The sequence below is a fragment of the Nicotiana attenuata genome, chromosome 2, assembly GCF_001879085.1.
Source record: "Nicotiana attenuata strain UT chromosome 2, NIATTr2, whole genome shotgun sequence".
NCBI lineage: Eukaryota > Viridiplantae > Streptophyta > Magnoliopsida > Solanales > Solanaceae > Nicotiana > Nicotiana attenuata.
Window position 1 is genome coordinate 43,671,647 of NC_031990.1, and position 16,925 is coordinate 43,688,571.

Genomic DNA, 16,925 nt, shown 5'->3' on the forward strand with positions numbered 1-16,925 from the left:
TGTTATAATTGAGTTTGTTGAGTTATATTCGGAGTCTATTATGTTAATTGATTCACTTTCCGTTTTAAAAACAGTGTAATCCCTATTTCACGCCGTGAATACAGTCGAATACAGTTGAATACAATAATCTGTCCAACTATAATCCCATGTTTCACTCCATGAGTACGGTCGAATACACTCGAATACGACAACTGATTAGCTGGACTTCCCAGATTCACGCCTATTTTTGCTACTGTATTCATGAATACAATAGCTTAAATACATCAAATACATCTTATAACCACACAAAAAGTATCTATAATCCGTAATATAGCAAATGGTATCTATAGATGGCAAATTACTACCAAAAGATAGTGCTTTATGAAAATTTATCTTTAGGTTAAAGAGAATTTTTCATAAAGCACCATCTTTTAGGTCTAATTAGTCATTTATAGATACCTTTTTGCTATATTACGTGTTATAGATACCTTTTATGTGGTTATACAATGTATTTGATGTATTTAAGCTATTGTATTCATTAATACAATAGCAAAAATAGGCGTTAAAAAGGAAATTACAGCTAAGGTTGATATGTATTTAACTGTATTCACGCGGCCTTATCGTGAATACAGTAACGTAAGGCGTAAAATCTAGAAGGTTTAACTAGTTAAAAACGGAAAGGAAATCAAATCACGTGATATTCCCTAATTTAACTCAACGAACAAAAACTATTACCCATTAACCTGTATTCTGCCATTCACGATTCCAAAAAAATAAAAAATATCGAAAACAATAGCAACATCCGATCGAAGTTCTTCCATTCACTTCTCCCTTTTCTCTGTTCGCAGTTCTCAATTCAACCACGGAAAATTACTATTGATACAAAAACTATTACCTATTAATCTGTATTCTGCCATTCACGATTCCAAAAAAACAAAAAAATATCGAAAACAATAGCAACATCTGATCGAAGTTCTTCCATTCACTTCTCCCTTTTCTCTGTTCGCAGTTCTCAATTCAAAGGGAGGTTGTGGATGGACAAGTGTATAAGGATAAGGCTACATTGAAAGAGTTGATGGAGAATTATGCTATATCTCAAAGGTTTCAATTCTGGGTTGATAGGTCTAATGCTGTCAGGTTTGCGTGTATTTAATTGTTTTTTTTTTGTATTTTCAGATTATTGGTTAGAGCTGTAAGTTACTCATATTGATGTATTTATGCGTATTTGTGGATTTCCACTTGATTATCACTGATGTGCTTAAGATATGTTTGTTTATGGTCCTTAAATACATGTATTCATATGTATTTTACTGGATATAAGACATTACAGTGCCTCTAATTATTTTCTTATTTTGTCTACTGTGTGTTTAAGTGTATGCATATACAAATAGTTGTATTCAATTGTATTCATTGTATTTAAATGCATATAACTATAATTGTATTCAATAGTATACAAATTTATATATATAGTAGTCAGAATGTATTCATGGAACAACGTATATAAGAAATTCAAAAAGAGTCATGCCAAGTTGAGCGAGATATACTTCTCGATGAGCGAGTCATGACTGTAAGTTTTATTTTAATGTCATTGTATTATATAGCTTTATTGTTTTCTGAAATAACTTACATGTATACAACTGAATACAACACTAATACAGCTGCCATGACCACATATGAATACAACTGAATTCAAATGCATACAAGACATATTTTATCTAAGATCTAAGTTGAATACATCTGAATATAACTAAAAACATTCTGCAAAAATCAGCTATTCGAATATGTATAATACAGAGTTGAATCAATTTCAAAACATGCTGCAAAAATCAATTTAAACTAAAAAATTATGTATAATACAGATTTGAAATCATAGTATTCATAAGATAAGACGTAATTATAGTTTATAGTCTGTTGGTCTAAATGTGTGATGTATTCTTCTTTATGCAAATATTTCAATTGTATGTAACTGAGTAATTCAGCATTATACATATGGTAATTCAGGTATATGTGCTCAAACTTATATTTCAATTTTTAAATATAGGTGGTACCATCAAGTGAATACTTACATACGGTTAACGATGGAGGGAGGAATTACACAGTCTGCCTGTTAGAGAGAAAATATGTTTGTGGGAGGTTCCAAGTTGATGAATTACCATGCCCACATGCTTGGGCTGTATTGAAGAGCAAGTTTCTAATGCAAGAAGAATATTGCTCTAACTATTACAAACCAAAAACTGTGGTAATGACATACGATGTGCTTGTATACCCTCTACTGGACAGAAATGACTGGAATATACCAGCACATGTTGTAGAGGAGGTTGTACTACCACCCAAATGGAAAAGACCTCCTGGAAGGCCAAAGAAAAAGTGCGATAAACCTTCAAGTGAATTGCTGCAGCCGAAAAATCAACATTCATGTAGCATATGCGGGCAAGGAGGACATAACAAGCGAACGTGTAGAAATGCTCCACGTAATAAATAGTTAACACTGACATGTATTGGTGCTTCAACGATTTGTCAATACTTATGATGACATTGTCAAGTAATAAATTCTCATTGTCAAGTTTATTATAGACAGTGCCTGAGTTATATACATAACTAGTTAGAATTCATCGGAATACATCTATATACTCAGCTGTAATATAACAAATTCAATAAATTTGAATTTATATTCTCTAACCAGACAATAACATGTTTAATACATCTGAATTTATATTCTTTAACAAATATTAACTGAATTTGAAAGATACATATTAAAGAATATAGCTGAATACAGAGAAATATAGTTGAATACAGAGAAATACATATGAATAATACAGTTGAGTACAACTGAATATAGCTGAATACAAAAAAATACAACTGAATAATACAGTTGAATACAACTAACTACAGCTGAATAAAACAGTTGAATACAACTGACTACAGCTTAATACAGCTGAATATGTATAACCTGTTTAATACAACTGACTACAACTTTTTGTATTCTTTAATATGTATTAACTGAACTTGAAAGATATATATAAATGAATGCTGCTGAATACAGCTTAATAATACAGTTGAATACAACTGAATACACCTGAATCCAGAAAAATACATCTGAATTCTTTAATATAACCTACCATCAGAATACATAAAATTTCTGACTTGGATATTAACATGTTCAATACCTAAAACCTGTTCAAGCAAAGTTACTGAATATTAATACATACTTGAATCCTGTAAGATACATATGAATACAAACTGAAGAATAAGCATGAATACTTATGAACAAACCAGTGAAACAACGATTGAAAAGTTGCAATTGTCATACACGCACACTGATGATAAAGTGATAAGTTTTTTTAACTAAATACCATCTTCACCAAAAAACTACTCAAAACAGTATTCTTCTTCAAACTACATTAACCTACAACTACTCTAACACTATCTGCATCTTTGAATCTGACTCCGTGATTTGCCTAGCAATCTTTGAGGGTGCTTCATTCTCGCTTATGACATCAGCGTTTATCATCCGTATGGCATCAGTATTCTCTCTGTATGGATCATACAGAGTGTTGAATAAATGCGGGGTAGATGGACAAAGGAGGTTCTTAATGTGCTGTTCGAGCGCATTGATATCTTTGCCAGATGGGTCTTTGGCTACCTGCACATCAGCATCACTTCAGCATGTTTGCAAATAAATGCTATATCCCAAACAACATTAGCTATTGAACTTATAGATTATGGTATCATAAAAAGATAATCAAATAGAATCTTCACATTTAAGATATACTAAATAATTGGGTTAATTAGTCAAAAAAGATGAAAAAATCGCCAATGTATGGCCCTAAGACTTAATGTCCCTCGTTAGAGAAGCAACCATCAGATATCAAGGCCATTGAAATGGATTTCATCATCAACATGGGAGAAGTAGAGAATGCTACAAAATTTGGTGGTGAGAATTCAGTCAAAGCCCTTTTAACAACAGATCAACAAAAGCTATCACATTAAGGGCTTCAAATTCAGAAATAGAAGTATCATGATGGCTCAAACAGCGATAACAAACAAAACTCATACAAAATTGACCTTAATGAACCTAAAAGAAAAGGTGACGAATACCACAAGAAAATAAAGACATTAAAAGATATGGCACAAAAGCACCAAGATAAGCAAGCTGCCTCTTTTATCTGAAAAAACAACACCAAAAAATCGAATCCTAATGTAGCAAAATAGTAAGATCATATCTTAACTAGTATAACATTATCTTGAATTCAGTCTCAGCCCAGTTAACTTCACATTAAACATATAGATCAGGTAAAATATTCCAACAAAGACCATATAAAACTAAAATAAAAGAAGCACTTAATAGATCACAATATCAACAAATATTGGCTGGTGTTTCACAAAAAACTTAATTCCCTGCATGTAACAAGAATAAATACATATAAATACAACTGAATACAACACATATTTCATAGTAAATCTGACATGAATACATATGAATACAACTTCAAACACTTAGAAGTATAAATATATCCGAATAATACGCATATTTCATAGTAAATCTGACATGAACACATATGAATACAACTAAATACACTGACAAGACTAAATACATATAAAAACAATTGCATACAACACATATGACATAAATATATCATACATGAATACATATGAATACAACTAAATACAGACTGGAAATTTAAACATTTGAAAACAACAAATAAATACATTGAAATTAGAAGGAAAAACAGTGGGGAACCTTGAAAAATCCTTAAAAATACAACTATAAAAATACATCCGAATACATATACAACGTATAAATACAACTGAATACATGAATAATACAGATGAATTTCATCAGAAAATTACCTTTTCTTCGACTTTATCTGAGCTTTTACTTGCTTCAACCTCCTTCCCCTTGACAGATGAAGCTTCAGAGATATGGATTTTCCTCTTTTCCGGAATGGGAAGTCTTGTCTCCTTCATTGATTTCTCGACTTGGGTTTCCTTGAGATTTTCATGTCGAGCTTTTGTTCTCTTCTCCAAAGCCATATTTTTGGCTAAACCTGCATCCAATTTCCCTTGAGTGATTTGCAAGGAGAAAGAGGGCCCATCGAAATTGAGAATTTTAGTGGGTATACCTCTAGTAATCAACTTGCGGGGTGTATTCTCAGACATTGTGAGAATACGACTTGGGTACTGTTGATTAGATACAATTTGGTGAGTAGAGAGGTTGAGAATAAGCAAAAATGGCGAAAATCAAAAAAAAAAAAATGCTTACCACGCTACTTATAGAAACAAGTCAGTACAATGTAGATGAAGCGTTAGGGTTTACCGAGATTGGGGAAGGAGGAAGTTGCGTTGTGGGTGAGAGGATTCTAATTTTTAGCGCGATTACAAGGGATTTGGAATGAAAAATAGATTGTATCAATTTAGAGAGAGGGAGAACTTGTATTGAGAAGTTGTATGGAAAATGATATCTATGAGAGAGAAAATCTGAGAATGGAGAGAGGGAAATATAACATAGCGTGTATAATGGCTTAAGTGTAGGAGATACCCAAAATTAGAATTTTTGCTATAAATCATATAACATATCTATAGGAGGTAATTTATTGAAATGGTATTTATTTTAAATAAATAAGGGGTCAACCTATTCTATAGAAAGTAAAAAAGCCTAGTTTAAACAGAGAAATTCAAAAATAGCCAGATTTATCACTGGTCGTTGAAAAATAGCCAAGTTTCAAAAGTCATCGAAATTTAGCCACTTTAAATCTGAGCGAAAACACTGTTCAAAATCCGGAAAAATACGCCCGCAAAATGCTTGAACTCCCGTAAATTTTACGGGAGTTCCAGGATAACTATGCTGGAACTCCCGCAAATTTTACGGGAGTTCAAGCATAATTATGCTGGAACTCCCGCAAATTTTACGGGAGTTCCAGCAAGTATAATTGTCTAGTATAATATACTGGAGTTTGGAGCACTGGTGCTCCAGTCTCCCGCAAATTTTACAGGAGTTAGCAAAGTATACCGGTCCAGCATAATATGCTGGAGTTCGTACACAAATGCACCAGAACTCCCGTGTATTATACTGGACCGGTCCTTGTTGCAGCAAAATAGTGGCTATTTTTCATTGACTTAATAAACGCTGACTATTTTTCATTGACCAGTGTGAAAACTGGCTATACCATGATATTTTAACGCTGGATAGGCTGCTATTTATGTTAATTCATATCCATGATTTGGACTCGGATTTGTCCCTTAACCCAGATGAATAGATTAGTGGACCAATAAACATTTTTGCAAGATAGGCCATCAGTACTTGGACCCATTGAACACGTAGTCTACAGATGGCCCAAAGAGGATTATGTTTAGTTGATCCAATAACTTTTCGGTTGATTGACAAGCCAACCCAACCCAACCCATATTTATACTGGCTACATTGGTAAATTTACATCGGATGAACCTTTTTAGAATTACCATTTACAGTTTGACCCTGTTAAAAATCTTTTGTAAATAGCCCCACCCAGAATTTATCCATATGAATTCCAGTGATTGTCATATTTTGGCAAATCCTGATGATCACCATATGAAAATTTCTGGCTATTGTTATATTTGTACAAATCCTGATTATCATCATATGATTTTTTTTTTGCGATTGCTATGTTTTTGTTGTAAATTTTGATGATCACCATATTAAAAATTCTGGCGGTCGCTATTCTCGCAAGACTTTTTTTTATCGGGTTCAAAAAATCAATACCAAGGCCCAAGCAATAGTATACTTGTTTCTTCTTTTCCTTTTTTCTTTTTAAGTTAAGGATCTCCTGAAAAGTGTGGACCAATTTAATGTTTTCGAACTTGTATTTCTTTCAGGTTTAAATTCTGTCTTCCTCTTCGCTCCATTTTTTCAAAGGAAGAAGTGAGTTGGCACGTCCATAACCAAGTATTTCAGACGGTAAATTCTTAGTAGGGGTGTAAAAAGGAATCCGAGAAACCGCACCAAATCGATAATTCGAATCAAACCGGAAAAAAAAACGACTATGGTTTGGTTTGATTTGGTTTGGTGTTTCGGAAAAAAAAAACCCGACCATAATTGGTTTGGTTTGGTTTTAACTAAAAAAGTCAAACCGAAACCAAACCAACCCGACATTACAGGTGTACAAGTTTTATTAATATTTTATACATAAAAATAATTATTGTAATGTAATTTATAAATATAATTTGAACTCTTTAATAGTTCTCTCTTTTAATGTATTATTTCAAGCTTGGACTTAGAATTTTTTAATGGTCAAATATGTTTTATAGTCCATAAAAGTTAGTAACTCAAATAAAGCCCAAAGCAAAATCAAATCAATACTAATGCCAACAAAAAAATTTAATTCAATACTAGAAATGACAATAGTATTGGATATTCCTTTTTTTTTAGCTTTGCATTGATTTGGACAGTGAAAACGCATAACTTACTTTTCATATTATTTATTCATGTAATTAATACTTAGTAGTACTTATTAATCGTACTTATTTTAATATGACTTAGTACTTTTAGATTATGTTTATTTTTATTATGGCTTATTAATTAACAATATTTATCTTATGCGATTTGTTTAGTATTTTAGTATAATCATAACACATCTCATATTATTTTGTATTATTTTATTGGGTAACATCTTATTTAGTTTATCCTACTAGGATTTAAGAAATATTAGAGCACAAATTATAAATTTTATGCTATGAAGATTTTGTTAGAAAAAACCCGAAAAATCCGAGAAAACCGAGAAAACCAAAAAGCCCGAGAAAAATCGTGATTGAAAAATCCGATTTTTGTTGGTTTGATTTTGTTAATAAATTTAAAAATTCGAAACAATTGGTTTGATAATTGAAAAATCCGAACTAACCCGGTATCTGTACACCCCTAATTCTTAGTACGAAGTGTTAAGGAATGATCTGTACCCTATTTTGTTAGTGAATATGTTGAGTCGGCTAAACCACGTGAGTGAGTAGCATCTTGATGATGTTAAGTAGAACCTGTCAGAGAAATTTATACTCCTATTAAACACTTCATAACATCTTCCTTTTCAATCCAAACACATTATTGGCTAATATCTTTTTCTCTTTTTAAGTTTCTCTAATTTGAATTAGAACATGCACCATTAATGTTGTACATTGGGACATGTATAATTAGGGAATGATGGCATTGACTACTTAAAAAAGCTATGTGAAAGCTTTACCAAGAACTCAAGTTGTTCAATATGTATTTTGAATTGAGACTTTGATCAAAACAAATTACTAATAGGATTGAGGAGCAGATGCCTCCCCTCCCAACTCAAAATGGAAAACCTAACTCCACCTTTCTTCAAAAGTTCAACTGCAATTCCCAAATCCAATAAAAACCAACCCCAACATATATTATTGCAAGTCAATAGCGAAACCATAATAAAGCAAGTCAAACATCGGAAAGGAAATAGAAAGGAGAAAGGAAAATAAAATTCATCAACCAATTGGGATAATATTAAGTGAATATGGCAGATGGTACGTTGAAAAATAATGTTCTCATTTTCACATTGTATGAGTGGTAGTAGTACACATTAGTCAAAAAATGAGAGGAACAAAAAGAAAGTGGTAGGATAGTGTATACTACTTCTGAGTTTTCCCTTGAAATGAAGCAAACTACATTTTGGGAACTCGACTGCTAAAATTGGATAAATTATAGGGTTCTAGATGTTTTACAAAATAATTGCACAGTCACGACATATACAAAGTAATTACTACAAGTAGATTTTCATGGTAGATTTAGTTGGCAACCTGATAAAAATAATAACTAATATATCATAATAGCTTAAACTACGTACATGATAATATAAAAAATTATTACAGTGTAAATAGGCTTAATCTTAAATATAACAATGAACTTGTAAATAAATTGGTGCCTTGGTGGTATATAATAAGAATATGAGTACTATCTTTTGCGATTGCCTATCACATGCATGCCATCAAATTATCAGTTAAAAAAGAAATATCATTGTGCTCCAGGAGTACAATTCATAAATTGGACTTACAATTAGGAAAAAGGAAAAAAAATGAAATAAATTGTATATATAAAAAGGGGGAAAAAAAGTTTGAATCTACTGAAAATTGGTACTATAGAAAGCAGCCAAAGGAGTCATATTTGTACAACCAGCACAAACTATGAGAGAATTAGCAGCAAGAACAATGCTCTTGGATTTGTTAAAATATGCTAATTTAATTTAATTAAAATATTTATAATGGCTCCAAATGGGTAATCAACTTTCAGGTAGATGGTTGGTATATTTATATTTTGTACTTTTTTATTAGAATTCGAAAATCCTAGTTGTCATTCCATTTGGAAGTTTTCGTTTGGTTTCACACGAGGTTAGGTAAGTCATTAGTCATCCATTATCATTCTCTCATAAATTAATAATTCAAAAAATACATTCTTATCTAGCTTATAATAAGGCATAATGTAGAAATTAAAAATCAATGTTTACACGTTGGAATTGAAATGCCGTGAACTGAATTGCCTTCTTTTGTCCAAATACCTTTTTTTTTTTTTTTTTTTTTGTCATTTTATGTTATACAGTTTACCTAGACTTAAAAAAGTTATAATGTAAGCCATCAAAGACTTATTCGTATTAGCTTAGTAAGATTGATAATGATAAATTTGTAGGCATATATTACTGAAATAGATGTGACTATTTATAGCGAAATAGACAAAGAATGCAAGTTAATACTTTTAGTTAATTGATATAATAGCGAATTTTTATTTTACACCCCTTATCAATCTTTGCCACGAAAGTAAAATAATAATTTGGAGCATATTCCACTAATTGAAGCAATTAATTAAATTTGAAAAGAAACGTTATAAATATTTCATATTCACTAAAACATCAAATATTGTAAAATTAATTCAATTTATTAAAATACTAAGCTGTGGCCTGTGAGACCAAATGAAGTAATACATGCATTTGAAACTTGTCATGTTCCAAATTGTTTTTTTCCCCATCATATATGGGATTTGTAATATACAATTACTTGTAGACGAGAATTTAGTGGTACATGACTTTGGATGGAGTCAAGGTCTTTTATCAAAAAATTGTGGCACGATTATTGTCAGTTTATGCTTGACTCTTATTATGTGAATATTCTTTTGTCCATATATTTCACATCCTCTTCCTAGAAATGATCACGCTGCCTCCTTTATCAAAAAGTGTAGCAGATTATAAAGAGAATAACTTGTTTTAAAAAAATTGTAGATTCAAGTAATCATGTCTCAGATGATTAATTTGATTTTTAGCTTCTGCAGTAAAGTAGATGTCACATATTAACATTAACCAATCTTTGTTATAGTAACACGAGAGAGTTGCTTTGAAATGAATACATATTCCTCAGTAATTATTGATTCTTCTCCAGTCATTTTCCAAACTTTTCTGTTTTTCTTATTTATTATTATTATAAATAAAATATTAGTATACTATATATGTAAAATAATTCTGAAGAAAATAAATAACATATAAATAGAAATATAAACGAAATAGAAGTTAATCCGAGCCCACTGAATTCATAGTGTTTCCTTAAGGAATTTAACCCCCTCCTAGTACCCAAAGTTGTGGGTTATTTCCTCTCAGGATAGAACGAATTACACGCTGGTGTAGTGGTACTTCAAACCCAGTGTTTCATTGAACACAAAGTTCGGTAGCAAATCATTTGCTATTAACAAATAAATTTGGTCCAAAAAATTAATCAATCAATCATTTGACTGAAGCTGAAGCCGAGCCGAGCGAGCGACGACGACGGCGCGAGGCTTGCCTTCTTCTTAGCTCTTTAAGAGCTAGAAAAAGTGCAATTGTATATACCCATCAAAAACCTTTTCATCTTCCAATATGGAACAAGGTCCCTTTGTCAAGAAGAAAATCTCAAATGAAACTCAAATATTTTATTTTCCTTCCATTTCCCATTCACCCTCTTTTAAGCCTAATTTAGCTTAAAACCTCAACATAAAATTAGCGGCCTGTCTACTTTATGAAGAATTAATGGACATGAACTTCACTAGCAGAGCAAATTCCTGCTCCACACTTGAGTGTATGAAGTCAACGAATGTCAAACATCTTTCCTTCACACATATTTTGTCAAATAATCATGGTTAGTCGATAGATTCCTTACTTTAGATTATTAAAATTAAAGTAAAATTATTTAATTTAATGCGAACACCAAGTGTATATATATATTTCTTTCCCAATAATCTCAATAAAGACTAGAAAAAGATTTTGTGAATCATTGTTATTTTGAATGATGTATTTTTACATAACTCTTTAATATGTGGAATTCAATAGAGATTTATATCTTTACAGGGAAAAATTTATAAAAAATAATCAGTTACTAATAATCTCACTGTGCATGGTGTAATTAACTTTATCCTACTTGTTAACAAAATGTAATATCAGCCTATATATGACAAATAATTCGGATAGAGGATCTGCTACAAAGCAATTCTACCCAACAATTCATGTGTGATTTTTTTTTCTCTCTCTCTCTCTTTGAAAGAAAACGTAATAATCACTCACGAGAATGAATAACTCACGAGAGATGAATTGAGAAAGGTTAGAAACAGGTCAAACTAGATTTCTGGCACCGTTTGACGCCCAACACGCGTTTAATATTGAATTGAATTTGTTCAGTAAATAGTTTTTTTCCCACCGTGGTACACGTTTCCGAATTCGCACTAAAAAGTTTTTCTATAGAGGTAAAACAACTCCATTCTTAGAATTTGAATATGATATCTCTGATTAAGAATTAAAAAAAATGCTTATCACCCACTAATCACCATAACGTTGATCGGTCATTAAATAGTCACCTGTAGGGGAAAGATAATTTTTTGCTTTTCCAAACCAATAATAATAATAATTGATTGACAATGCATTTGAGGTCATAAATATAACAGTGTAATACTTCTCTCCAATGGAAGCATGTCCTTGGAGAATATTTAATTGAGAAGTTTATAAAATGAGCCTCTTTAAGTTTCTTGACAGTTTACTCATCTTACGTCTTAGGGGTCGTTAGGTACTGCGTATAAGAATGGTGGTGCTGAATAAAGTGTACTAATAATGCAGGGATTTAGTAATGCAAGATTAGTTATGCAGATATTATTTCTTATATATCTACTGTTTGGTGTGGTGTATTAAAAATTAAAATGCATTGCATAATTTTTAAAAAAAATTAGTTGTTTACAAAAATGTCCTCCATATTTTTTTAGCTTTAAGGGACTTTAAGGATAATTTTGTCTTTAATCATGCTAATGCATGCATTAATAACCATGGTATTGTTAATACCATGGTTTGCTATGTATTGTTATACATAAGATAATACCAAATTAGGTTGTATAACTAATACTGGCATCACTAATACTAGGTTAAAAAAAGTGAACCAAATAAGGAATTAATAATACCAAAAACTAATGCATGCATTATTTTTCCTAACGCATTCTACCAAACGACCCCTTAGAGATTTACAATGTTTTGTTTTAAAATATTGAAACTTTAAACTACTCTTAATCACACTAGTAAAAGAAAAACGTGGAATCAACAAAAAGAATTAAGTAAAGAAACAGAGAAAGAGAAGAACTTTAACAACAACAATAACAATAAATTCAGTCATTTTTTTTACAAGTGGGTTCTAAGGAGTATAAGATATACGTAACCTTACCCCTACCTCTGGAAGGGCGGACAGAGAGAAGAGCTTTAAGAATTTGCTTAATTAAAAAGATATTTTAAGAATTCTATGGTTGAACCCCTAAGGAAGTTTAGGTTCAACAAAACCTCCCATGGGTCCTCGTCTATTTGCGCATCTCTCTCTCTTTCCTACCATTTAATTTCCTTTTCTCTTTCCATATATAAAACCAAAACCATTTCGTTGGACTTATTTACCTCCACTTGAAACCCATTCTCCATCTACTCTTATCAACTCTCTATGGCATTTAAATCAACTACTTCCAACTGAAAAAAAAGAATTCCAATCCTACACAAAAATGAAAATCTTCTTCACTTTCTTCATCTTCCTTTCTCTTTTCACATTCTCATCAAAATCAGAATCCACTTGCAAAAATAACACAGATTTATCTCTAGTTTCTAAGGCTTTCAGCTCTGTTTATGGCTTCAACATCACTTGGTTCAGCTCAAACTGTTCCTCTACCACTCCAATAACTGTGATAAAGTTATCTTCAAGAAATCTAACTGGCGCAGTCTCATGGAAATACTTAAAAAATTTGTCACATCTTCATACTGTAGATCTCTCAAACAATTCCTTAAAAGGTTCTGTTCATCCTCTGTTTTGGTCAATCTCATCTTTGGTTGAAGTCAACTTATCCAAGAATAAGCTAGGGGGAACAATTGCTGTCACAAGTTCATCTCCTATTCAAAGACTTGATCTTTCTTTCAACAGGTTTACCAACTTAGCCTCTACTTTTTATGGTTTTCCTAATCTCACTTCTCTTGACCTTTCACATAATGATCTCAAGATTTTGCCTTTTTGGTTCAACAACCTAACCAAGCTTGAAAATTTGAGCATTTCTAGTTGTAACATTTATGGCAATCCTAAACCCATTTCACATATCAAGTCACTCAAACATTTAGATGTTTCTTTCAACCACATGAATGGTACATTTCCTGATGATTTCCCTCCTATTTCCAGTCTCAATTTCTTGAATATTTCATTCAACAACTTTACTGGACTAATACCCCAAGACCAGTTTGTAAGATTTGGTAACTCTTCTTTTATTCATGCTGGCCATTTGCAAACCAAGAATTTAAAATTACCAAATCCCAAGAATTCCTCAGAATTTCACATCAAACATCATAACTTCACAACCCCACCACACAAAATGTTGCCTATCAAACAGAAACCTACTAAACCAATGGACAAAAACACCAAGAGAAAAAAACCCAAATCAAGAAAGAAAGTTTTAATCATAGGCATTTCAGCTGCTTCTGCATTTCTAATCTTGGCCATAGGGTCAGTCATATTGTGTCTATACAAGAGGAGAAAAACAGTGGCTAGGAAAAACAAATGGCTAATCTCAAAACCAATTCAAATACCATTCAGAATGGACAAGTCAGGACCATTTTCATTTGAGACAGAGTCAGGAAATTCATGGGTTGCTGACATAAAAGAACCAACTTCAGCACCAGTTGTAATGTTTGAGAAGCCATTGATGAACTTTACATTCAAGGACCTCATAGCAGCTACATCTCACTTTGGGAAAGAATCATTGTTAGCTGAAGGGAGATGTGGGCCCGTTTACAGAGCCGTACTCCCAGGTGACCTCCACGTGGCAATTAAGGTCCTAGAGCATGCTAGGGAACTTGGTCATGATGATGCTATTGCTTTGTTTGAAGATCTGTCAAAGCTTAAGCACCCTAATCTGTTGCCTATTTCTGGTTTCTGCATTGCAGGTACAATTTTCTTCTCTTTTTACTTTCCTTTTGACCATTTTCAATTTCACATGCAGGGGTCAGTAAAAAATCTTACTATATATGTGGCACTCTTTAAATGGGGTTCCCATTATTTTCAGTAAGGAAGAAAAATGGAGAATTTTTTTGTGTGATATTTAAGGGAAGATATAGAGGTGGAACCATATATTGAATGTATTCACGTGGAGGATGAGAGGAGAAAGAGTACAGTCAGTAGTGAGTAATGAGACAGAAATCTTTGCAACCATAGAAACGTAAGCAGTAGTTATGATAACAAGCAGTAAATAGGAATGCGTGAATAATTTGGATGTTAGTACTATGAGTACAACATTACATTTGAAACTGCTTTAAATGCTCTTTGTAAATTGTGTCCATTTTTACCCAACAAAGTCAAACTTTCAAATCTTATGCCGGATTGGGATTTGAAAAAAAATTGAACTGTATACGTCATTTATGATAATGCTCTTTGTAACTTGTGTCCATTTTAACATAACAAAGTCAAAAGTTTAAAATCTTACCAGATTGGGAGGATGGGAGTTGAACTGTCCAACCTTATTTTATGATTCTGGAAGAATGTTGCATAAATGTTTTCCATAGATTATTTATTCTTGGAGACCTTTTTTTAAGCATTAATGATTCCAAAAGAATGTTTTATTCAATTGAAAATGTCTTTAAGTTGGAAAGCTAGAGTAGAATTAAACAGTTAAGCCGCCAAATTTGTTCTCGTATATTATATTATGATTGGAAAAATTATTTCGTGACATGCATCAGTTGATTGTACAATCAAACTCGTTGTAAATTATATTGAAGAAAAGTTGCTCCATTTGAAAAGAACAGAAACAAGGAATCCAATTTATTGTTTCATTCAATCAAATAATACTTAAAGCTGATTTAATGTTCCCCTTTTCGCAGGGAAAGAGAAGCTAGTGTTGTACGAGTTCATGGCTAATGGTGACCTCCACCGATGGCTACACGAGCTTCCAACTGCTGCCACTAACGTGGAGGATTGGACTACTGACACGTGGGAGCAGCAAAATGGGTCCCATCTGACATCGCCGGAGAAAATGGAATGGCACACGCGCCACCGCATTGCAGTGGGCATAGCGCGTGGACTAGCCTACCTCCACCACGCTCAGTCAAAGCCGGTGGTTCACGGACATTTGATACTGTCTAATATCTTATTGGCTGATGACTTTGAACCTCGAATAGCCGACTTTGGACTGAGTCACGACCGAGTCAATGGATCTACTGAGAAGGATGTGTACGATTTTGGAGTCGTACTGGTGGAGTTACTAACCGGAAAAACCGGTTCGGATGAGACGATCAAGTGGGTGAGAAGGCTAGTAAAGGATGGACATGGAGCCGATGCGCTAGACTCAAGACTAAGACTCGGTGGTGACTCAGTGAGTGGGATGGAGTGTCTCCGAGTTGGGTATTTGTGTACGGCGGAGAGCCCAAACAAGCGACCTAGAATGCAGCAAGTTTTGGGTTTGCTAAAGGACATACACCCCACCAACTCGGAACTCATTTTGAGTTGACTCAGTACTACTCGGCAACTGCTAACATCCTAATCTCTAAACTACCACTCTCACCGCAGCGCGTGATTGGCACGACGAGGAAATACTGGCTGGCAGCATTGAATTATTGTACTACCATGTGTTTGATTGACCTCTGAAAAGTCAATAGTACAAGACATCTCTCCACTAAGGTTTCCACTTCATCAAGGGCATTCAGTCACGTGCATGTCACGTGTTTTCATTGTCAGGAAGATGCACTTCAAAATGTAGTGAGAGGGACATGTTTGCTTGGTTGTCTGAGTTTATTCGTCTTACTATTCTCCTCTTTTTTCTTTACCTTTTTTTCTTTTTGTATTTTCAAATTAGAGATAAAAAAGAATTTGCACAAAAATATGCGGGTAAAGCTTAGTTTTGACAGAATATTTATTATTTTTGTTTGGTTTAATCAGAGAGTCGTATACTCGTATTGTCTTTGAAGTGGAGCAGATAAACCAGAGAATCCCACTTATTGCTTGTCTCTTCTAAGGGGCATTAGTATCATCAACTCCTTTAGTTTTCTACTCTCTTTTTGTTCTCTCTTTAATTTAAACATTTCTTGTTCGTTTGTTCTTTTCCTTTTTCATTTGTTGCTTTATTCCCTTTAATTTTTACAGGAGCAGTCTTTAATTTTGCAATAAAGGACGAACAATCTTTCCTAAAGTGATTGGGTCAAATATTTAACCAATTAAGGTATCCCATGAGGACCTTTAATTCTATCTTATTTCATTATATTTAACCTTTGCAGCATTTGGATGCCACCAAGGCCACATGGGGTGCCTTTAATTCTTCAAAAAAAAATAAAAAAAATTTAATGGATTTGAAGTATTAATAGTCAATTTTGTAGGCCAAAATTCCACTCTATCAACTAGCACATTATTTCGACCTCTTCTCAATGGCAGACAGTATACTAAGCATTGATTTATCCTTTCTT

General features: G+C 32.8%; 1 protein-coding gene across 1 annotated transcript; it reads left to right on the top strand.

Annotated features, from left to right (window-relative positions):
• On the top strand, positions 12,710–16,560 carry LOC109208340 (probable LRR receptor-like serine/threonine-protein kinase At2g24230). Its single transcript, XM_019371447.1, has 2 exons — positions 12,710–14,420; positions 15,351–16,560. Exons 1-2 carry the CDS (start codon positions 12,998–13,000, stop codon positions 15,974–15,976), a joined length of 2,049 nt encoding a protein of 682 aa, XP_019226992.1. The 5' UTR covers positions 12,710–12,997; the 3' UTR covers positions 15,977–16,560.

Coding starts and splice junctions, on each gene's coding strand:
- LOC109208340 (XM_019371447.1), top strand. CDS start 12,998: ATGAAAATCTTCTTCACTTTCTTCATCTTCCTTTCTCTTTTCACATTC. Junction 14,421..15,350: donor TTCTGGTTTCTGCATTGCAG/GTACAATTTTCT, acceptor CCCTTTTCGCAG/GGAAAGAGAAGCTAGTGTTG.